The 23683-nt window shown below is 41.8% G+C and overlaps 1 protein-coding gene across 1 annotated transcript in view; it reads right to left on the bottom strand.

Annotated features, from left to right (window-relative positions):
* The window catches only part of ercc6 (excision repair cross-complementation group 6), a 49011-nt gene extending 25752 nt beyond the window's left edge, over window positions 1–23259 (bottom strand). The window contains exons 1-10 of the mRNA XM_084153120.1: window positions 23023–23259; window positions 22125–22339; window positions 21810–22038; window positions 21285–21405; window positions 20932–21037; window positions 17669–17838; window positions 17484–17591; window positions 16881–17326; window positions 4009–4140; window positions 3287–3445 (exon numbers count right to left, since the gene is read on the bottom strand). Of these exons, the coding sequence (XP_084009246.1) occupies window positions 3287–3445; window positions 4009–4140; window positions 16881–17326; window positions 17484–17591; window positions 17669–17838; window positions 20932–21037; window positions 21285–21405; window positions 21810–22038; window positions 22125–22329 (1676 nt within the window). The 5' untranslated portion in view covers window positions 22330–22339; window positions 23023–23259. The remainder of the gene's footprint in view (window positions 1–3286; window positions 3446–4008; window positions 4141–16880; window positions 17327–17483; window positions 17592–17668; window positions 17839–20931; window positions 21038–21284; window positions 21406–21809; window positions 22039–22124; window positions 22340–23022) is intronic.
* Between the last annotated feature and the right edge of the window lie 424 nt (window positions 23260–23683).

Consider the following 23683-nt stretch of genomic DNA (forward strand, 5'->3'; position numbering starts at 1 on the left):
AAATCAGTCAACTTAAATAAATAAATTAGGCCCTAATCTGTGGATTTCATATGACTGGGAATACAAGATACGCATCTGTTGGTCACAGATACCAAAAAAAAAAGTTGGGGTGTGGATCAGAAAACCAGTCAGTATCTGGTGTGACCACCATTTGCCTCATGCAGCGTGACACATCTCCTTCGCACAGAGTTGATCAGGCTGTTGATTGCGGTCTGTGGAATGTTGTCCCACTCCTCTTCAATGGCTGTGCTAAGTTGCTGGATATTGGCGGGACCTGGAACACACTGTCGTACACGTTGATCCAGAGCATCCCAAACATGCTCAATGGATGACATGTCTGGTGAGTATGCAGGCCATGGAAGAACAGGGACATTTTCAGCTTCCAGGAATTGTGTACAGATCCTTGCGACATGGGGCAGTGCATTATCATGCTGAAACATGAGGTGTGCGGCGGCGGATGAATGGTCTGCCATCTGCCAATCTACAGTTGAAACTGGGATTCATCCGTGAAGAGCACACTTCTCCAGCATGCCAGTGGCCATAAAAGGTGAGAATTTGCCAACTGAAGTCAGTTATGACGTCGAACTGCAGTCAGGTCAAGACACTGATGAGGACGACGAGCACGCAGATGCAAATATTATTCGGTTGTGCAAACCCACAGTTTCATCAGATGTCCGGGTGGCTGGTCTCAGATGATCCCGCAGGTGAAGAAGCCGGATGTGGAGGTCCTGGGCTGGCGTGGTTACATTTGGTCTGCGGTTGTGAGGCCGGTTGGACGTACAGACAAATTCTCTAAAACTATGTGGGCTTATGGTAGAGAAATTAACATTAAATTCTCTGGCAACAGCTCTGGTAGACATTCCTTCAGTCAGCATGCCAATTGCACGCTCCCTCAAAACTTGAGACATCTGTGGCATTGTGTTGTGTGACAAAACTGCACATTTTAGAGTGGCCTTTTATTGTCCCCAGCACAGGGTGCACCTGTGTAAAGGTCATGCTGTTTAATCAGCTTCTTGATATGCCACACCTGTCAGGTGTGTGGATTATCTTGGCAAAGGAGAAATGCTCACTAACAGGGTGGAAAACAAATTGTGTGCCCAACATTTTTGAGAAATAAGCTTTCTGTGCTTATTTTCTGGGATCTTTGATTTCAGCTCATGAAACATGGGACCAACCCTTTACATGTTGCGTTTATATTTTTGCTCAGTGTGAATGGATGTAAAAAGAAACGGACTTCGTTGACTTACTGTGAGAGGTAAAGAAAAAATGACTGAGAAGCCCAGCTTATTAGTGGAGGTGAGTGAAGAAAATCAGACATCCCCAAATGGGCACTTTCCTACATTTGCGAGAAGCAGACCAGGTACTTCTATGTGTGCTCAGGCGCGCGCCCCCTGTCAACATTAACAGGAAAGAGAAACCAGACACATGCTCATTGCTCACATGGAGCATGTCAATTATGCTATGAAATAAACCAAAACGTGTTTTTCATAAGTGTAGCAGGTTGTGAACTCTGCAAACAACATTTGAGAACTGTAAATTACTAATTAATAAATGCATTAACAGAAATAATGACAGGGTTTAACGGTAAATCGGCTATTTTACAAATGGTAGGCTACCACATGGGCATTCATAAAAGTGCATTGCTATTCTACTTTGCGGGGATAAGCGGCGTCAACATTTTTTTTGTCTCGCATACGCCGGCAAATCGACCAGGACCGGGCCTGATCAGCGTTGGAGAGGATTGGCACATTGTCCATTTCACACAACATTAGCGCATTATAGGCCTCAGAGCCAGAACAACCTTGTCAACTGCTGTTGAATAATTAATGAATAGTCAGAAACATCCTACCTTTTTTAAAGACAGATGCAAGCAATGAGAATGTGCATTGTATAAAAGAAAGTTGACACATCAAAACATTTTTTACTGAAGTGTCATAGCCTATAGCGCTCTACAGCTGCTCGAGCATCAAAGGACAGTTGGAAAGCGGAGGATGTAGAAACTTTAATAGACTAAGTTAGCAAAACAATTGCTTGTAATCATTAATAAACACTCCCGCTATTAGGTAAAGTTTATCTACATGACAATAAAGTTAATACACTTTTTTAAAATCCTAAAATGAATGTAGGCCTATTTCAACAGTTTTGGCGGTTATTTTATTTCCATGACGGTCTTCATCAATAACCGTCAGTTACACGGTTATTAAATTATCGTCACAGCCATGAATCTCTGCTTGGTGGAAACCATTGATAGAGGCATAATTGAGTTTGCAAACAATCAATTTGTGGACGTTCACAGCAGACAGAGTATTGACCATCAGAGAGGTTCAATCCCTCCGGAGTGTGTGTGTGTGTGTGGAACCAGTGGGCCCTGCCTTCAATGTGCTTTAATGTGTTTCACGTTTAATTGGCCCCCTCTGCCCCTGTGACCACATCCACTAAGAATTACACACATGCGCGCACACACACAGACCCCGTGTCATGTCCGCATTTCCTTTGGTGTCTGCAGTAGAGAATGAGAGAAGTCTAATAATTGAAACATGTTTAATAATTCAGACTAAAACTCTCCAGCACAAATCACCCTAATGAAATATTCATTACTACACAGACTCCCAGTCTGAACGCACCGTAACGGCTAAAGTTTGTGTGTGTTCGTGCATGTGTCAGACCTGGGTCCAAATCATAGACTTAGTTAGATGACATCTTTTTAACTGTCCCATTATGGCGTCTGTGAGGGCATGGGCAGTGCGATTGAGGCCATCTCCATTATAAACTAGTTAATTTTCTTCTTCTCCTACTTCTATGAATTGGTAAACAAACTGAAAGGGTGCATACTGCCACCTGGAGTCTGTTGTTTGAACAGGTATAAAGCCAAGGTTGGCGATTTAACCCACCTGCAGTTATGGAATGTTTGCTCACAAGTATAATTCTTTGGCTGATCCCTGCTGACGAGCTGGATGGAATTGTGTGATCCTTCTTTAACCCATAGGAAGTCCCCACCCAGTTGACTACTTTAAAATGGTGGAAGTCCTCAATGGCAATGTCCATGCAAAAACGGGTTCTATCCAAGTAATGATCTCCATCTAGCTCTATGGTCCAAATACTTTATCTGTGCCTGATTGAGCTTGCCTGTTGCAACGGAACCAATAGAAAAGTCCCAAAAATGCAGACCCCACCCACCTGGCCCTCTAGGCAGGCTAAAGCAAATGCTCAAAGTATTTGAAAGATTTCAAATAATAACTGAACCCAGGTCAGGTGTACGTGTGTGCATGCGTGTGTCCATGTGTACCTGTAGTTGGAACCTCGTGTGCGTAGTTTGCTGTAGCTGAGGCCAGCCAGGAATGCGATGACTTGGATGGTTTTACCCAGACCCATCTCATCCCCCAGGATCCCCCCTGCCTGCTGGCAGTGTAGCTCCCACAGCCACCTCACACCTGTCTGCTGGTACCTGGAACACACCCCCACACACACACAGAGACAAAGACACAAATGCAAGCATACGCGCGCACACAGCTGTTAATATACACACACAAACATCCCTGTCGTTCAAAAATCCACCCCCCGCCCAAACACAAAGAGCGTAATGTGTGTAGTGGGAAATTAATCATTAGGTCATTAGGTCATTATCAGTAATGATTCCAGATAAAGAGACCGGAAGTGTAGACTGATCAGCTGTGAGCCACTTTACTCACTTTCTACTTGAGTACTTTTACTCAACTCAGACACTCAACTGAATACAGTCCGAAACGATCTGCCTGCTTTGAGTTCAATATGCTTCAATTATACTGACAATGACTTTCCGAAGTAATGATAAAAACCAATCTAAAACTGAATCATTTATTTTTATAAACTGGTCCACACACAAGTATGATCATACTTTATGTATATGATAATTTTCACTATATCAGAGTTCATATTCAACAGGTATCAAGTTAAACATCTAGTCAGGGAAGGGAGTGAAATGTACAAAATACAGTAACAATTGGGAAAAGCTGTTTCTTTGTTACTTACTTGAAGAGTTTATTCCAGAGGAATCCAGGCACCTTGAATCCTTCATCAAACTCAGCATCACTCTCGTCACTCTCCTCCTCTCCTCTCTCTCTTTTCTCCTCCCTCTCTCTCAGCCGCTGCCTCCTCCACCTCCTGTAAAAGAGAAAACAGTCATCACTACTCTCATCCTCTCCCCTCTTTTCTCCTCTCCCTTTCATCTTCCTCCTCCTACAGGGGAACAGGTGCTACTGTCAGAGAACAGTCACTGCAGCCCCTCACCCCCCTCTACACACTCTTGTATTGAATCAGCAAAATCTCCCTCAGCCATCTCCCCAAGACCCGACAGCCCCATCTGGATCTCTCTCCCTACAACACTTTGGCCCATAACACAAAGTGTCTCAGAGTAGGAGTGCCGATCTAGGATTAGGTCCCACCTCTTATTCATTAAACTGATCGTAGATCAGCACTCCTACTATGAGACCCTTTATGAATAAGGGCCCAGACCCTTATGTGCATCTGAGCAGCAGAGATGTCCCTTGCTGACACAAGACCACTAGACACTTGCAGCCCAAACCTTGCTCTTTAAAACCCAAAGGGATGTGTGAGTAATTGGTGTTATCACCATCAGTTAGCAGAGGGAATTCTTAAGCCGTTTTAAGGAGGGCAATCTAAGGCAGTTAAATTTTTATATAGATTTGTTTAGTCTTTTATGGAAAGATAGAGGTTGTGTCAAAGGGCAGTAGGCCGGATTCAAACCTATGCCATAGACATGTGTGCCGGAGGCTGCGGGATTACCGCTAGACCAGCCAGGACACGTGTATTTTTAATAGACTAGCTGCATAGAGCGAGAGGGCAGTTAGTGGCAGAGTCGTCACACAGCAAATGAAGATTGATACAGACAATTAGTGGAGTGGGTTCCCTAGGAAAGGTGTAAGAGGGAGAGGACCAGAATCCATCTTCATTTGGTCCTGGTCCTGTCACTAAGGCTGGGAGACTGCTGCTCTATGCTGGCCTGCTGAGACCAGCCACACTAATTAAGTCAAGGCATTGGTTCAGTTTATTACTCTTTTCTCTCTACACACTTCCCTTCCTCGCTCTCTCTCCACTCCTCTCCTTTCTCTCCCTTCCTCCTTTCTCACTCCCTTCCCGTCCCTCTCGCTCATCTTTTCCTCTCCCTCTTAACCTCTCTCTCCATCTCTCTCCCACAGCCCGAGTCATTCCACCTCAAAAAGCACAAGAAAGAGGATTGACACCCACCAATTTAGATTGTACTGAAATTGTTTCTGTAGAGTTAGAAACGGATAAGATAAGCATTCCTGAAACATTATTTTATTGAAATATTATTTGATCTGAGAAATTAAGCTATTTGATTGCACCCAAATTGTCAATTTTAATCTATAGGATTCATAATCAACAAATCTGATTTGGACCATAATTCTTCCTAACAATGAGTAAGACATGAGGAATCTAATAAAATGGTCAAAAGCCACCTACGGACCACCCACAGCACACGCCAACAACCAGTATACAGTATAATTTCTCTATGTTTGACAAGTAGTACGGCGCTGCTGCTTGGAGTATTGCTTCTTCATCTTTTATAATGTATTCTCTGTGAATTTAGTGATGTTTTTTTTCCCCTGTTCAGAGAAATTAGCCAATGAAGTCGCTTGCATCAGCGTTTTCCACAAGTACCCGGTTCTAATTTCTTTGTCGAAGGAGCTCTATTTTTGGTAGCCTCTGGTACATACTAATGCTTTGATTCCATCTGAAATACACAGCGAAATTATTGAATACTTTATCGAGTTTACCTCCCAGATTGGAAACATTTGTTGTGGTATTGTGTAAGACATGACTTTACAATTTAAATGACTGAAAATGTATGAATTCAGTCTATTGTTTGGATATTGTCTAGGTCTGTATGATCAGGACTATTTTCTAAGTAAGAGAACATTAAACCTTTAACCCGTCTTCTCTTGAGATTAAAGTCTTATTTACAGTTTTACTGAAAGATATGAATTGCCACAATGATGTTTGTTCAAATTATGTATTTTATTAAAAACAGAATAATGAAGTAAATAGCCCACATTACCTTGAAAAATAAATTCAAGGTTAAATTGAAAAATAAAAAGGGTTATATACATCTTAAAAGGTCCAATGCAGCCGTTTTTATCTCATTATCATATCATTTCTGGGTAACAATTAAGTACCTTACTGTGATTGTTCTCAATTAAAATGGTTGAAAATAAACAAAAATAGCTTCTTAGCAAAGAGCAATTTCTCAAGCAAGAATTTCGCTAGGACTGTCTGGGAGTGGTCTGAGTGGGGAGGGGAAAACTGAAATCTAGCTGTTATTGGCAAAGAGGATTGGAACTCTTTGTTATTGGTCTATTAACTAATTTACCGGGCAGACCAAAACTCCATCCCACCAAAACAGGCTGAAAATTCAGGCGGCCTTTTCAAACAGCACTTACACTAAAAGGGCCATGATAATTTTCACAATATTATTCCAACTTCATAGTGTGGAAATATATATCAAACACAGGAAAATCACGTTTCTGACTGCACCGGGCCTTTAAGTATTATATCTTTCTGATTTTACATTGCCTAAATTAATGTAAAATGTTCATTAAGTAGGGCCCTATAAAATCAGTTATATTTTTTGCCTGATTCCATTTTGTTCTTTCCCAAATTCTGTTTAGATTTTTGGGTGTAGACACCTTTTAATTCAAGTGTGCACATAGCAAGAGGACTTGTTTAGCTGTGTTTTTGTAGCGTGCATGTGATGGTAGAGTTTGCTAAACAAATACCCACTGGATTGACGAAAATAATCATGATATCATTCTGCCAGGTAAGCATAGGCTAATTTGTAGTTAACATTGAATTGAGATTTTTTTTGGGAAAGCCTTTCCATCTACCAGAATAATGTTTTCATTAGGTATCAACGCTAACAGCTACACAAAGTGGTTGACGCACACACACACAGACAGGGGCATTCTCGTTGACTCTTCAGAAAAAGTTGCAGGAAATACGGCTCACTGATGCATTCTGTTCATGTCTTATGATAAACTTGGGCTAATGAATTAATTCAATACATTTAGTTGATTCCCTACTAAGGTCAGTACATTTTTGAATATTGTTTGAATTCCTTTTTAATGCTTGGATTCTGTGAGGGCCCTAATGATCATATTTGGACCAGAATGAGGCTCTCAACTACTTATTGCTGCAGTGATGATTCACTATCTTCATCGAATGTTGTTTTCGTAATTGATCTGCAGATAATCGCCAAAAAGCTAGGCCTACGCAATTTAGGGAGCCAAATGAGCGGCTCTCTCACCGATGAGATTCAGTAAGCTGCACTGACTTTAGCGTCAATGTCTGGCAAGCCCCGACATACTAGGAAAGGAAACCTATTAAATCGTTTGGTTTACTTGTCCCGATGAGATATTATGTACATGGCAAATGGATATAGGAGATCAACTTTATTCGGTCAGTTCGGGACCTTTTATAAACTAGTCAACACTTGCTGTTCAGTTGTCAATTAAAGCACAGTAGGCTATGACTCCGCGTGGCTGGCTACGTGTAACACGCGAAAGGAAATGTTCCAGAAAACAATAATAATCGTTAGAAGATGCATATCGTTCATTCTATCAGGAGAGGGCTTGACGGACTAGCGAATTGAAACTTTAATAAAAAAGTAGAGTAGTTTATATGAAGGGGAAAAAGTAGTCTTTAACCGGCTGATTAGCCGCAGCCGGCGCTAATGGAAAACTCCTGCTTCCATTATTTATCCGAAATTAGTGTGAAAGTACAACGTTTCTGATACTTTTATCAATTTTGCTGGTCTCTTGTGCTTATTAAATGAATAAAACATTTTATTAGCAACTTTAGGTAGAAAACCAATATATTTTGCTCATGGTGAAAATAAATTGTGCGGTCATCCTCACAATTCAAGCCAGTCCTTTATGAAAGCCATTCAGTTTGTCCTTCTCTTAGGCTTAATTTGTGTCCAGGAAAAGGTCCCTCTGTGTGTGGTTTATTCCCTTTAAAAAAAGGTACGGATTAGTTAGACCTACAGCAGTTCCAATGGTTTCAATGTTATGATCTCGAATGGTCTTCAAATGATTAAAGTCCCAAACACACACTGTTCTGCAAGGGTAATGGTATTGGGCTGGGTTTAACGGTAAATGTCACTAATCACACTATATATAGAGATGTTTTCTAATAACTGTATTGAAAAACATACGACTGCCATGCAATGGTTTATAATTGTATTATTTTATCAGGGCTGTCACAACATTTTAGTCACTAGCAAATTTCTCCATCAAAGTTTTGGGCTTGTAGGAAAATACTTCATATGAGAATTGCACCATACATATAGCCCTCTCAGACAGCTGCCATTTGGACTATTTCAGGAGAGTTGGGTTGAAGCATTAGGTTGCTAAGGACCAACTGAATTGCTTGACCACACAATTTATTTTCATCATGAGCAAAAACTATTGGTTTTCTACCCAAAGTTGCAAAGAAAATGTTGTGATCCATTTAATAAACACAAGAGACCATAAAGGTATAAAAGGTGTGCAGGCAGCAGCAGGAAAAGTGGCATCTAGTGGGCAAAACCTGGTACTTTCATACTCATTTATGGTAAATAATGCAAGTGACTTCAAATGGCTAATTTCTCTAAACAAGGGGGGAAAAAAACATCACCAGATTCACAGGAAATACATTACAAAGTATGAAGAATCAATACTGCAAACCACATCTTTAAACTACACTGAATAAAAAGATAAATGCAACATGTAAAGTGTTGGTCCCATGTTTCATGAGCTGAAATAACAGATCCCAGAAATGTAACATACACACAAAAAGCTTATTTCTCTAAAATGTTGTGCACAAATTTGTTTACATCCGTGTTAGTGAGCATTTCACCTTTGCCAAGATAATCCATCCACCTGACAGGTGTGGCATATCAAGAAGCTGATTAAACAGCATGGTCATTACACAGGTGTACCTTGTGCTGGGGACAACAAAAGGCCACTCTAAAACGCGCAGTTTTGTCACATAACACAATGCCACAGAGGTCTCAAGTTTTGAGGGAGCGTGCAATTGGCATGCTGACTGCAGGACTGTCCACCAGAGTTGTTGCCAGAGAATGTAATGTTCATTTCCCTACCATAAGCCACATCCCAACGTTGTTTTAGAGAATTTGCCAGTACGTCCAACCGGCCTCACAACCGCAGACCACGTGTATGGCGTCGTGTGGGCGAGCGGTTTGCTGATGTCAACGTTGTGAACAGAGTGCCACATGGTGGCGGTGGGGTTATGGTATGGGCATGCATAAGCTACGGACAACAAACACAATTGCATTTTAATCGATGGCGATTTGAATGCACAGAGATACAAGGATCTGAACACAATTCCTGGAAGCTGAAAATGTCCCAGTTCTTCCATGGCGTGCATACTCACCAGACATGTCACCCATTGAGCATGTTTGGGATGCTCTGGATCGACGTGTACGACAGCGTGTTCCAGTTCCCGCCAATATCCAGCAACATCACGCAGCCATTGAAGAGGAGTGGGACAACATTCCACAGACCACAATCAACAGCCTGATTAACTATATGCGAAGGAGATGTGTCGAGCTGCATTAGGCAAATGGTGGTCACACCAGATACTGACTGTTTTTCTGATCCATGCCCTACTTTTTTTTTTACGGTATCTGTGACCAACAGATGCATATCTGTATTCCCAGTCATGCGAAATCCATAGTTTAGGGCCTAATGAATTTATTTCAATTGACTGATTTCCTTATATGAACTGTAACTCAGTAAAATCTTTGAAATTGTTGCATGTTGTGTTCATATTTTTGTTCAGTATACTTGTTAAACATAGAGAACTGATACTGTATACTGCTTGTTGGGGTGGGGGGTCCGTGGTTGGCTTTTAACATTTTATTGGATTCCTCATGTCTTACCAGGTTTCGATACTGTGATCAAACATTTATAATTGGTCGCAAGGGTGCCAGTGAATAATGTTTTACCTGGTCATGTTAGTTTTTGGTTCACAATTTGCTTTTTTTAATCATCATGAAACAGTAATGTGCAATTGACCAAAAATAAACCAACTTTCTGAACAGGCAACAACAGCACGGGAATGCCCATGGCAGTGGCTCGATGTTGAACCAACATGCAATAGACATTGAATTGACGTCTGTCCCCAGTGGGTTTGTTCGTTATATCGATTATTTATCATACGCACGCTGTACACACATAGCCTATAGATACTCTGTTGGGCAGAGAAAGCGTGCTAGCTCTCAAACAGTTGGTTGTTGTGTTGTGCGAAGACCGACAGTGGTAGGGGTAGGACAGATGCTCCGAGTTGTAATATCTACCAGTAAATGCCGAGGCAAGAATGAGTATGCAAATCAGGTATTTAAAAAGTTCAAAGTCTCGGTTGAATATTTGTGATGCGCAATTCAATCATCATTGAATAGCCTACCATGAAAATCAGACATTACCTCTAGGCTCTTTGGTACTTGAAAAGTAAACATTTATGGTAGCCAATTTAGAAGTTTTACTGCTCCAATATAATTATTCTGTGATTTAATTTCTGATCAGTTTTTATGAGAGATGGGCACTTTCATTTATTTTCCGCCGTTTCAAATGAAGGGTGTTGTGCTGGTCTGTTGCGGTAAAACCATATACGGTTATTATGAGCAAGACAACATCGAATGGTTTTCATTACAATGCGTTCCATTACAAAAGGGAACCGGGTTTTTGATCGCATTTCGTTTTAACACGATACAGTAACCCCTCAATAACTCTTCAATATCTCAAATGGTGAGACTGACTAGCTACCATATGGACAGACTTCATTAGTGTGTGTCGGGAGCATGCAGTCTATATAGTCAGGCAATGCCCACATTATTCCAACATATTTTAGAATGTAAAAATAGTGTGAATGTCAATGCATATTTCCATTGGGTAGGCCTATTAAAAATATAAATATGCATATGTTTTTAAAAAAATATATTTTGGGGCTATTATAGGATATTACAACAATTCAATAGAAAATTACAATGAAGTGCTTGAAAAAGTCCTTTAAAGTCCTTGAATTTGACTCGCCAATGTCTGCATGAACCCTGCATAGGCTACTTGATCAGCCCGCAAATGAAAGATCAAATTATAGCGGTATTGTTAGAGAGGGGTAAAGACAAAGATTTGTTTGGGCGCCAGGCAAGTATTAACCCTGCAGAAAGGAAACGAGTAGGACAGATAGAGTACCGCAACCAGACACACACACACACCAGCAGAAGAGACTACCTAGAGTGTAGCCTGTTTGCCAGATAGCCAGTGGAGAGAAAGGATAAGAGACAGCATCTAAAAACATACGTCAAAGGTACAGGAGTAACCCAACCAATAATACCTCATACAAGAATAATGGCAGAGGAATTCAAAGGCAACTTCATAGAAACAATTGACAAGAAAGAACCCAGTCATAACCCTTAGAGGATTTGCAATATTCTGTATTACCTCCCAGTGGAGGAGTGAGTGAGGTATGAATGGGTGTGTTCATAGACAAAACAAAGGACTTAAAATGTCAAAATGTAAATAGTCCCACACAAAATCAATACAGTTCAAACAACAACTCACGCAAACTCCCTTTAACTCAAATGTCACACCAAATACGACTGGCAGGGGAATAATAGTCCAGCGACACAAACATCAAAAGGAGCACATAGGGGAAAAAGAAAGTCTGCTTGCAATTGCACTGTCTGTCTGATACACCTGATGGTTTGCTTTTCAAAGCTTCGCAACAATGTTGCTATTACTCCATGCGAACAATGTCAGGATCAGTCCCAAATGATTACAACCACGACCTAGAGCGGTGACCCCGCGATCGACTTAAACACTTCACAACTAAGCGCGCTGAAAATAAACGACACTTCTGCAGAGTTGCACACACTGTCAAACTGCCGCGCCAACCGAGAGCTCCCACACAGAGGCGGAAGAGCTATCTTTATCTTCTCCTTCCTGACTGCTCTTAAAGTGGCAGCGCACAGTGAAGGCTCCGTGCAGGATTTCGCCACAAAATCACCTGCTATTTAAATTATACACGCATCATTCTCTTTCCTGTCAGAGCCTGAGTGCTGTTTGCGTAGGGCCTATGTCTTCCACTTTGTGTAACCGTTAGCGATGCGAATGATAGCATAACCGTTTTCGTCTAGATGGAAAGGCAATTAAAAGGTAACTAGAAAGTAGCCTATTCCTACCTGGCAGAATCATGATCATTTGAATCAATCCGGTGGCCATTTGTTTTCAAAACTCCATCACAAGCGCGCTATAGAAACACCTCTAGCCAAACACAACTGTCTGGCTGGTGCACACCTGAACTGAAGGGTAACTGGACAAACAAATTCTACATTTCTTAGCTTTTTCCAAGACCTAAAAAATGGTCCCCTGATGTGGTTTAAGCATTATTGTGGACTTAGAACATGCAATTGTGTTTTGAGAACAAAAACCTGAAAAAAACTGGGGGGAAAATCACAGTCCTTCTCCCTGTTGATTATTTGTATTTTTTTTTGCTGTGGTATCGTTTTTTCCAATTCTGCCCTCTAGAGGATTTCGCAGAAAAGAACACATGGCACTTAGAAATCTGTAATAGATTTTGCACTTTATTTTAACACTCTTTTCTTTGCCATTACAGTAAATCTATCCAAATCAATGTAAGAACACAAGGCCATGCTAATTAAAAAAATATGGCTAGTCATTATTAGCCTGGTTCTGTATGGAATGCAAGCACATTATAGGACACAGGCCAAGTCATTATCAATTATATATATATATATATATATATATATGTATATATATATATATATATATATATATATATATATATATATATATATATATATATATGTATATGTATATATATAAATATATATTTTTTTTTTTTATGGTCCGACCAAATCATGTGCTGGTGCCACCAACTGAAAAAGTTGGTAGTACCAGTGCCACCAGGTGGAAAAAGTTAGTGTAGAACCCTGCTTACTCATTGTTAGGAAGAATTATGGTCCAAATCGAATGTTCAGTACTATTTATTGAAGATTATATGTATCCTATAAGTTTAAATGGACAATTTGGGTGCAGATCAAATAACAACAAAATAATGCTTAAAGAATGCAAATCTTATTTGTTTCTAAATACAGAAACTATTTAAGAACAATCCGAGATGGTGGGTGTCATGGCTTGCTGAAATTACATGGAATGAGCCCCCTACCATCAGTACCCAGAGCAGTGATGTTGTATTATCATTACAACTGTGTAGCCGTGTAGCGCAGAGAAAGGACACATGCCAACACTATTTAGTTAGTGTCTATAAATATGTAATCTTATTAGCACTGTGTTAATATGAATGTGTGCAGTAGGGTTGGGTGGTGTATGGGGAGACCTCTTCTACGATATGCTACTCCAAATACCGCGATATCCGATATAATCGTTTCGCACCGTTAATGACTAGATAACTACAGACTTATTTACGATATTATAGTCGTATTCTAATTAAGTAAACTTAGTATGGCAAAACAATAAGGCTTAGTCCCCTGTAGCTCAGTTGGTAGAGCATGGTGCTTGCAACGCCAGGGTTGTGGGTTCGTTTCCCACTGGGGGCCAGTATGAAAAATGTATGCACTCACTAAGTCGCTCTGGATAAGAGCGTCTGCTAAATGACTGAAATGTAAAATGAAATGTAGTTCATTCATTTAGACTTACTATTCAACATATTGATACAGCCTAACTCAGGGGTGTCAAACGTCCGGCCCGCGGGCCGGATCAGGCCCGCAAACGGGTTTAATCCGGCCCGCGATATGATTTCGAAAAAAGAAAAAATATATAATAAAAAAAACATTTTTTTTTTTTTTTTTTTGGTAAAGTATAAAAATGCGCTGCAATTTTTCAATAAAATAAACTGCTGTTCCAATTGCGTCCACTGGATGGCACAATAGCAATTGTGTTAAGCAAGCAAACTGTTTATACCGGGGCAGAGCAAGTAGGTCAAGCACGTGCAGCCAATGAGCTACTTTGTTTTGCCCGCGATATTTATTACGGCTTCTACTTTTAACATGATGTGCTTTGGCACCCTCATTGCCCCAATATGTCTCTGTCAAAAAAGAGAAAAGTGGACGCAGAGTGTTCCAAGAAAAATGGTCATCCTATTTATTCACGGAATTGAATGGGAAAGCTGTATGTTTGGTGTGTTCAGAGCATGTTGCAGTGCTGAAAGAATATAACCTTCGTCGCCACTATGTGAGTCTTCATGCCGACAAATATGACAACTTTCAAGGACAGCGGAGATGAGAGAAGGTGAATGAACTGTTGGCGGGTCTGAAGAAACAGCAGTCTGTGTTTACTCACAGCCGAGACATCAGTGACGCTGCAGTGAAAGCTAGCTACCTCATTGCTAATGAAATCGCAGTGGCTTCAAAACCATTTAGTGAGGGTGAATTTGTAAAAACATGCATGATGAAGGCAGCGGAGATTGTGTGCCCTGAAAAGCGGCAGGCTTTTGCAAATATCAGCCTGACAAGAAACACAGTTGCAGACAGGATTTCCGATCATTCAGTGGATTTGGACAGCCAGTTGAAGCAAAAAGTAAAGTCATTTATTCCGTTTTCGGTTGCAATTGATGAAAGCACGGACATTACAGATGTTGCACAACTGGCCATTTTCATCCACGGAGTTGATGACACATTGACCGTCACCGAGGAGTTCGTGGAGTTGGTGCCGATGACAGATACAACGACAGCAGCTGATATTTTTACTGCACTCGCCGGCGCGCTGGACAGGGTCGGAGTGGACTGGTCCCGTGCTGTCAGCCTGGCTACAGATGGTGCGCCCTCAATGATCGAGAAAAAAGCAGGCGTTGTGACAAAGTTCAGAGAGAAAGTGCAATCTGCAAATGGAGGACGTGATTTTTTGACTTTTCACTGTATTTTGGACCAGGAGGCTTTGTGTTGCAAGTCATTAAAAGATGGATAACGTCATGAAGGTGGTCATCCAAACTGTTAATTTCATCCGATCCAGAAGCCTGAATCACCGTCAGTTTGACAGCCTTCTCAGAGAGAAAGACCACATCTATGGCCTGCCATACCACACTGAGGTAAGATGGTTAAGCCGAGGTGCTGTGCTGAGGCGTTTCTTTGATTTACGAGAAGAAATTGAACAGTTCATGGAAGAAAAGGGCAAACCAGTGTTAGAATTTCATTCCGCAGAATGGATGCAGGACCTTGCATTTATGGTGGATGTTACAGAGCACCTGAATAACTTGAACAAACAGCTGCAAGGGCGCAACAAAGTTGTCACGCAGTATTATGACAGCATACGTTCTTTCAAGTTGAAGCTGTCATTGTGGGAGACGCAACTTGCCGGTGGTGATGCAGCTCACTTCCCCTGTCTGAAAAATGTGTGCGCGACCCAACATGTGGCAGACATGAAGCGGTTCAAAGATAAAATAACGGGACTGTTACGGGAGTTTGAGCAACGCTTTCAGATTTATGTTTATATGTTTTTATGTTGATGTGCTATTGTTTTTAATTGATTTTATTTGTATATTTAACCTATTCTTGACTCTGTGGTTCTTGCACTTGTTTGGGGAACAGGATTTCATTATTTTTTATCTACATTTCTGCCTGAGAAATGACACCCTGATATAGTTCTGTGATCTGTGAAACAGTTCTGTTAATCACTGAGGCATTGTGTGTTTGTGTGTTCTTTTTCTTTAGAATTTTCAAATAAACTTGACGTGTTTTATGATTAATAGTGATGTTGTGCTTGTACTATTTTGGACACACTGTCCTCAGGCTCCAGCTTTATGTTGTATGTTGATCGTATTAAAACAAAGAAAACAATCTGAAGTTGTTGTTTTTAAGTTATATATACCATGATTTTTCCGGTCCGGCCCACTTGGGAATAGATTTTCCTCCATGTGGCCCCTGAGCTAAAATGAGTTTGACACCCCTGGCCTAACTGATAAAACTACACCGTTTTGATTTGAAAAGTTGAAATAGAGTATAGTCTTGCACATCATGACATATCGTCTTGCACGTCACAATATATCTTCATCTTGAACGTTACGATATATTGTCAATGTCAATTTTCACGAAATTCGATTTAATCATATAAATCGGCCTAGTGTGCTGTAGTAGAATTAGTGTATTAGAGCAGGCGCACGCACGCACGCACGCGCACACACACACACACACACACACACACACAGGAGGATAATTAGGAGGGAGAGAGTAGAATAGAGACAAAGTGCTTAGTCAAGAAACAGCTGCCAATCTCATCTGGGACTAGATATCCCCAAAACACTTCCCATCCTCACACCAGCAGGATATACTGACTACAGCATTAACAGTGCAACCCAGCAGTAGTAACCTATAAGTGAGTACACAACACGGCCTAGGCTCTATTCTGATGATTATACAGCCAGGTGAACCAAAGGTGTGTCTGTGTCTCTCCAAAACCTCCCTCCCAATTAGGCCTACATTACAATAACACTGATGTTAAAGGAGTAGCTAGTCAATAGTAGGTTAGTCCTGTCGTTTTAATTTCCCTTGAAATTCAATTCAATTGATTTAATTTAACCTATGCCCCTGGGGGCAATTAAGAGGTAAGGACTAACCTACTAGTGATTAGGCTACACCTTTAACATCAGTTTTTCCACTACTACCAATGTTACTTAGATGGGGCAATCTGCCCTGCCCAGCTCTTCTATGTTTGAATGTGTTTTCATAGGAATGTTCCAATGTTGGCAGCCTGGATGCTGATAAGGTACATTTACAGGTAGAAAGTGCGTGTTTACCATAAACTCTGTTTGTGAAGGCGTGTTTTTTTTACCGTATCCTCTGTTTGTAGAACTCCACATCTCCATCGTCTTTGTTCATCTTCTCTTTTCCCTTTTTCCCTGAACCCTCGTCTTCGTCTGAGCTGTCGGGGTAATACTCCTCCTCGTCACGCTCTCCCCTTTTCCCCTTCTTCCCCCCTTTTCCTTCACTCTTCTTCCTGTAGGGCTTCAACTCATAGTACTCCACCTCATCCTCCTCTCCCCAGCCCTCATCTCGGTCCTCCCTCTCTTCTCTCTCGGGGTCCATCAGATCATCACTGGGCAGGTACTCAGACCCCTCGCTGTCCGTCTCATCTCCCCCAGCTTGATGCTTCCTCCTGGGCTTGGGGATCAGCATGACCCTCTTAGCCTGGGCCTTAGGGTGGGCCTTCAGAGCGGTCCTCTGCAGCTTATGCATTCGCTTCTGGAGCTTCTTATCCACAGAGTTGGAGGGGAGAGCCTAGTAATGGTATGAATGATAAGCATAGTCATAATAATAATCATGAAATGCATTAAGATATAATAACGCTTTTCACCATAAGTAGCCATAGAGTCACAGATTCTGGAATTGATGGTACCTACATCTCCACACACACACACACACACACATCACCCACCGCTCCGTTGGTCTTTTTTCCTCCCTCGCCCACAGCAGTCTTCTTCTTCTGCTTCAGGGGTGCAGGTCTCTTCCTGTCCACCGCCATCTTAGCTTGGTCTGCCAGGTACTGAAGAATAACAATAATAAACACATCAACCAACCCATCAACCAATCAACCAATCAATGAAAAAAGTATCCACCTACAGCGTCGAAGCCAGAGTTTTCAGACAGCATGAACTTGCGTGGTTCCTTCTTCTCCTGCTTCCGAGGGACCCTCGTTCCAAACGGCGTCATGTGACCCGTCCGGATTAGCTCCTCCCACTCCGTCTCCTGGGCCGGCATTAGCATACTGCCCAGAGTAGATGGGCCGGGCTCTGTTAGAACAAAATAGGTTCGATATTGATATTTTAATAAATGTTTACATACTGTTTTACCCACTTGATATGTATATACTGTATTCTAGTCATGGCTCATCCTATATAACTACTGCTGTACACATTTTCTATTCATATACTGTACATACACACCATTATAGATACACTGAACAAAAATATAAACACTAATTTATGGTAAATAATGCAAGCGATTTCAATGGCTGATTTCTCTAAACAGGCGGGAAAAAAAACATTACCAGATTCACATGAAATACATTAAAGGATGAAGAAGCAATACTGCAAACCACATCTTTAAACTACACTGAACAAAAATATAAATGCAACAGCGCAGGTAGCTTACTGGTTAAGAGCTTTGTGCCAGTAACCGAAAGGTCGCTGGTTCTAATCCCCATAGCCGACTAGGTGGAAAATCTGTCTGTGCCCTTGAGCAAGGCACTTAACCCTAATTGCTCCTGTAAATCTCTCTGGATAAGAGTGTCTGCTAAATAACTAAAATGTAAATGTAATGTAAAGTGTTGGTCCCATGTTTCATGAGCTGAAATAAAAAAATCACAGAAATGTTCCATACGCACAAAAAGCTTATTTCTCCCAAATGTGTTTACATCCCTGTTAGTGAGCATTTCTCCTTTGCCAAGATAATCCATCCACCTGAAAAGTGTGGCATATCAAGAAACTGATTAAACAGTATGATCATTACACAGGGAGGGAAAAGTAACAAAATGTGGAAAAAGGGGTCTGAATACTTTCCGAACGCACTGTGTGATATATACAGTTCATTCGGAAAGTATTCAGACCCCTTAATTTTTCCACATTTTGTTACAGCCTTATTCTAAAATTGATTAAATTGTTTGGGGAGTGTCTCCCATTCTTCTCAGCAGATCCTCAGGTTGGATGGGGAGCACAGGTATTTGCAGGTCTCTCCAGAGATGTTTGATCGGGTTCAAGACCGGATTCTGGCTGGGCCACTCAAGGACATTCAGAGACTTGTCCCGAAGCCATCCTGCGTTGTCTTGGCTGTGTACTTAGGATTGTTGTCCTGTTGGAAAATGACCCTTCGCCCCAGTCTGAGGTCCTGAGCAGGTTTTCATCAAGGATCTCTCTGTACTTTGCTCTGTTCATCTGTCCCTCGATCCTGACTAGACTCCCAGTCCCTGTCGCTTAAAAACATCCCCACGGTATGATGCTGCCACCACGCTTCACTGTAGGGATGGTGCCAGGTTTCCTCCAGACGTGACGCTTGGCATTTAGGCCAAAGACTTCAATCTTGGTTTCATCAGACCAGAGAATCTTGTTTCTCATGGTCAGAGAGTCCTTTAAGTGCCTTTTGGCAAACTCCAAGCGGGTGGTCATGTGCCTTTTACTGAGGAGTGGCTTCCGTCTCGCCACTCTACCATAAAGGCCTGATTGGTGGAGTGCTGCAGAGATGGTTGTCCTTCTGGAAGGTTCTCCCATCTCCACAGAGGAACTCTGGAGCTCTGTCAGAGTGACCGTCGGGTTCTTGGTCACCTCCCTGACCAAGGCACTTCTCCCCCGATTGCTCAGTCTGGCTGGGCGGCCAGCTCTCGGAAGAGTCTTGGTGGTTCCAAAAAGGACACATTTCCACTGGTCTAATGTCCATTGCTCGTGTTTCTTGGCCCAAGCAAGTCTCTTCTTATTATTGGTGTCCTTTAGTAGTGGTTTCTTTAAAGCAATTCGACCATGAAGGCCTGATTCACACAGTCTCTTCTGAACAGCTGATGTTGAGATGTGTCTGTTACTTGAACTTATCCTCTGCAGCAGAGTTAACTCTGGGTCTTCCATTCCTGTTGCGGTCCTCATGAGAGCCAATTTCATCATAGCGCTTGATGGTTTTTGCGACTGCACTTGAAGAAACTTTCAAAGTTCTTGAAATGTTCCGTATTGACTGACCTTCATGTCTTAAAGTAATGATTGACTGTTGTTTCTCTTTGCTTATTTGAGCTGTTCTTGCCATAATATGGACTTGGTATTTTACCAAATAGGGTCATCTTCTGTATACCCCCCTACCTTGTCACAACACAACTGATTGGCTCAAACGCATTAAGAAGGAAATAAATTCCACAAACTAACTTTTAAGAAGGCACACCTGTTAATTGAAATGCATTCCAGGTGACTACCTCATGAAGCTGGTTGAGAGAATGCCAAGTGTGTGCAAAGCTGTCATCAAGGCAAAGGGTGGCTATTTGAAGAAATATAAAATATTTTTTTGTTTAACACTTTTTTTGTTACTACATGATTACATGTGTTATTTCATAGTTTTGATGTCTTCACTATTATTTCTACAATGTAGAAAATAGTAAAAATAAAGAAAAACCCTTGAATAAGTGATGTCTTATTTTCTTACTTCTTGGATTATGTCTGTATTGTTTTGTATTGCTAGGTATTACTGCACTCTTGGAGCTAGAAACACAAGCATTTCACTGCACCTGCAATAACACATGCAAATCTGTGTGCGACCAACAGACTTTGATTTGTGTGTGTGTATATGTTTGAGATAAGGCCCAAAGTGAATGAGCCGCCCTTTGTTAGAACATACAATAGTAACTGGCCTGCTACACCGGATGCTTACATTTTGCAGAGCGCGAAATGCTCCTATTCATTTCAATGAAACCTGGGCGTAAACTCGCCGGCTCCATGAGAGGCTTGTGATGCTCAAGTGTAAAATTACACTCTTGTTCTATTTTCAAGATTCTGACACGTAGCTCACGCCAGAGAACAAAGTGGCTTGCACTCTGTCGACGCTGACAAAAAGTTCCGCTTCCAGTTCTCTCGACTCCCCAGTTTAACTTCTATGTAGGATACACACACACTCATGACCTGTCCCATTGTAGAGATTTTCCTCAACCCTAACGACTGAGTACTCCCACACTTTGTTGACGTGTTTCTGAGTGCAATGCATGCGGTCTAACGAGTGCACTGGTAGAGAGCAAAACGGGCTCCTTTTTTTTTTTTTTAGGGATTACCGGAACACCCAGATTTAGAGACCATAGAGTGCGGAGAATTTGCAGAGAATGGGACAGGGCAAAAAGATCCCTCTAGTGAGAATTAACTCACCTTCATCCTCCAGCAGTATCTCAGCCTCTATCTTCTGTGTGTCCTCTCCCCCCAGGATGGCCTGTAGTCTCCTCTGCTTTGCTCTGATCTTCTTCAACTGCTTCTCCTGCAGAGAGACATCATCTTCATTGTGAATATCATCATCATCACCAACAACAAAATCTTCATCATAACTAGCACCATCATCACTTATACAGGACAGGGGGAGCATCAAATAAAGTGTCAGAAAGTGCTGGCCACAAGAGGTTCTGCAACAAGCGGACACTAGTAACTTAACAAGAGCTAATCCACTGATGAGCAGTGGATCATGGCTAGCATAGCACAGCAGCATTCCTTACAGCAGTTTTTCTCACCTTGTTCTCCTTCTGCCGTCTGACAGACTCAATCTTCCTGTTAATGTCTTTACTGGAGTCAGCGTAGGGAGTCAGCTGCTCTATGATCTTATTAATGTGCTTCAGAGCTGCCATACACGACCTGGAACACACACAAACATGCATGCACACATACATACATAAGTACAGCTGTACAGAACTGACACAGGTGCAGCCTGACCGATACCTTCTCCAACTACAATTATACCCCAGCACCTCTCCTGTACTCTACTGCTCTACCAACCCAGTTCTAACCCTTAGACCTAGCTAGATTGCGATTGGCGGCAGGTAGCTTAGTGGTTAAGAGCGTTGTGCCAGTAACCGAAAGGTCTCTGGTTCTAATCCCCGAGACGACTAGGTGAAAAATCTGTCGATGTGCCCTTGAGCAAGGCACTTAACCCTAATTACTCCTGTAAGTCGCTCTGGATAAGAGCGTCTGCTAAATGACTAATTATTATTATTATTATTAGATTCCCCTTCACCCAGCCTGGCCATACCCCTCCATACCTCACATCGTCCAGTACAGACTGGTACTCCGTCCCTGCCTCAGCCTTGGCTGCAGCCTGGCTGGCCTCCTGTATGGCCTGGTCCACCTGCTGCAAGACCCCCTGCTCCAACACATCCTGGTCGTACACAGCGACGCCCAGACCCTGCAGCTCTTCAGCCCCAGAGCTGGCACTCACAGCCTGGATACGCTGGCGGTCAATGTGTAGCAGGGCTCCAGACTTCTTACTGCCTAAGAACAGAGTACAGACACACACATGGTCACTGTCACTAAGAACAACAGAGGGGTTTATGAACCCAGACTATCCGTATTCTTACCACTGCTGCCCTCCCCAGATCCAGTGCTATCTGGGCAGGCCATGGCAGGCTGCTCAGTGTCCCCCTGGCTGGTCCCAGTGATGGAGATTGAGCGTCCAGCGGTTCCTCTGTTGGCCCCATCCTCGTCCATTCCTCCCGAGGTGAGAGCAGCACTCGCCGGGCTGGAGAGGGGAGGAACCTGGTCCTCACTACCTTCTACTGGCATCCTGTTACATCTTGAGACAGAAAGATGAAACCATCTGATTCAACTGCAGTGCAAACACACAGATAAACACGGGGAAAGAGATGTCAACAGATATTGCAGTGTAACATATAGCCATAGCTACAGATTAAAGAGCTACCTATCTATCTATCTATTTTGAAGACTAGTTCAGCTCTAAGTTACACACTTACCAGTAGCTAGTAGAACTAACATTAGCTAGCTAACTAAATGGAATGTCATGATTTGATTTGACCAGAGTCCATTTAGCTCTCTCTAGATGCTGTAGTTATACCACTAGCTAACATTAGCTAGATTACAGATTAATAATTTGAACGTTAGCTAACTAGCTAGCTATGTAACGTTTGCTAGCTAGTATCACTAACGTTAGCAGTTCAATCTTGTTTTATTGAGAAACTACAAGTCAGAACCTTACTAGCTAGCATTCCCGAGCTAGTAGCTATCGAATTAGCTAGATAGTTGTGTCGGACACGTTGTCGACAGATAAGAGTCTAGTATCAACAAAGATTATGATGGTTAACGTTAGCTAGCTAGCTGGCTTCTTTAAGTCTCTATCAAAAAACGAGGCTGAGATAACGTCTCAAAGTTCGCCCATTTAACCACTTACATTACATTTACATTGTGAAATACAAAAAGTAATGTTAACGTTAATGTCTTTAGCCTAGCTATGATACTTACAAAACGCGAAATTACACAACATAGCTAGCTGGCTACTCCTATTGTGATGGTTTCCACTAGATAGCACAGCCACAAAGTCAAAATTGGCTATATCGTACAAATGTATGAAAACAAAAATTTGCTTTTTTAAATCTTAATTTAAGGTAAGGTTTAAAATCACATTTTAAGAAGATACATTTTTTTCTTTCTTTTTTAAAATTCTTCTTCTTCTTCTTCTTCTTCTTCTTCTTCTTCTTCTTCAATGAGGTTTAACGGCGGTTGGCATCCAATACATTTTGCATTACCGCCACCTACTCTTCTTTTTCTTCTTCTTCTTCTATGGTATATTGGCGATTACACCATTTAATGTGCATCCAGCCACCTGCTATGCGGGATGGAAACAGGATTCCCCAAAAAAACTGAACTACCAAAAAAACAACCCAAAATCAAAACAACTTTTCTGTCAAAAAACAAACAAAAAACAGATCTGAACCCTACACAGGCTCAAGGGGAACATGGGAGGGCGGGTCTTCCAGCACCAGTACCCCTTGCAAGTCTTCCGATGTAAAATCCTTGAGTCCCAAAAACTTTTCTGCTACAGCCACAATAATGTATAGTTTATTCAACTTCTTTGAGACTTGTGCTGTACAGTTTATAACTGTGGCAAGGAACGCAACAAAAT

This window comes from Coregonus lavaretus (assembly GCF_964263955.1).
Source record: "Coregonus lavaretus genome assembly, chromosome: 36".
NCBI lineage: Eukaryota > Metazoa > Chordata > Actinopteri > Salmoniformes > Salmonidae > Coregonus > Coregonus lavaretus.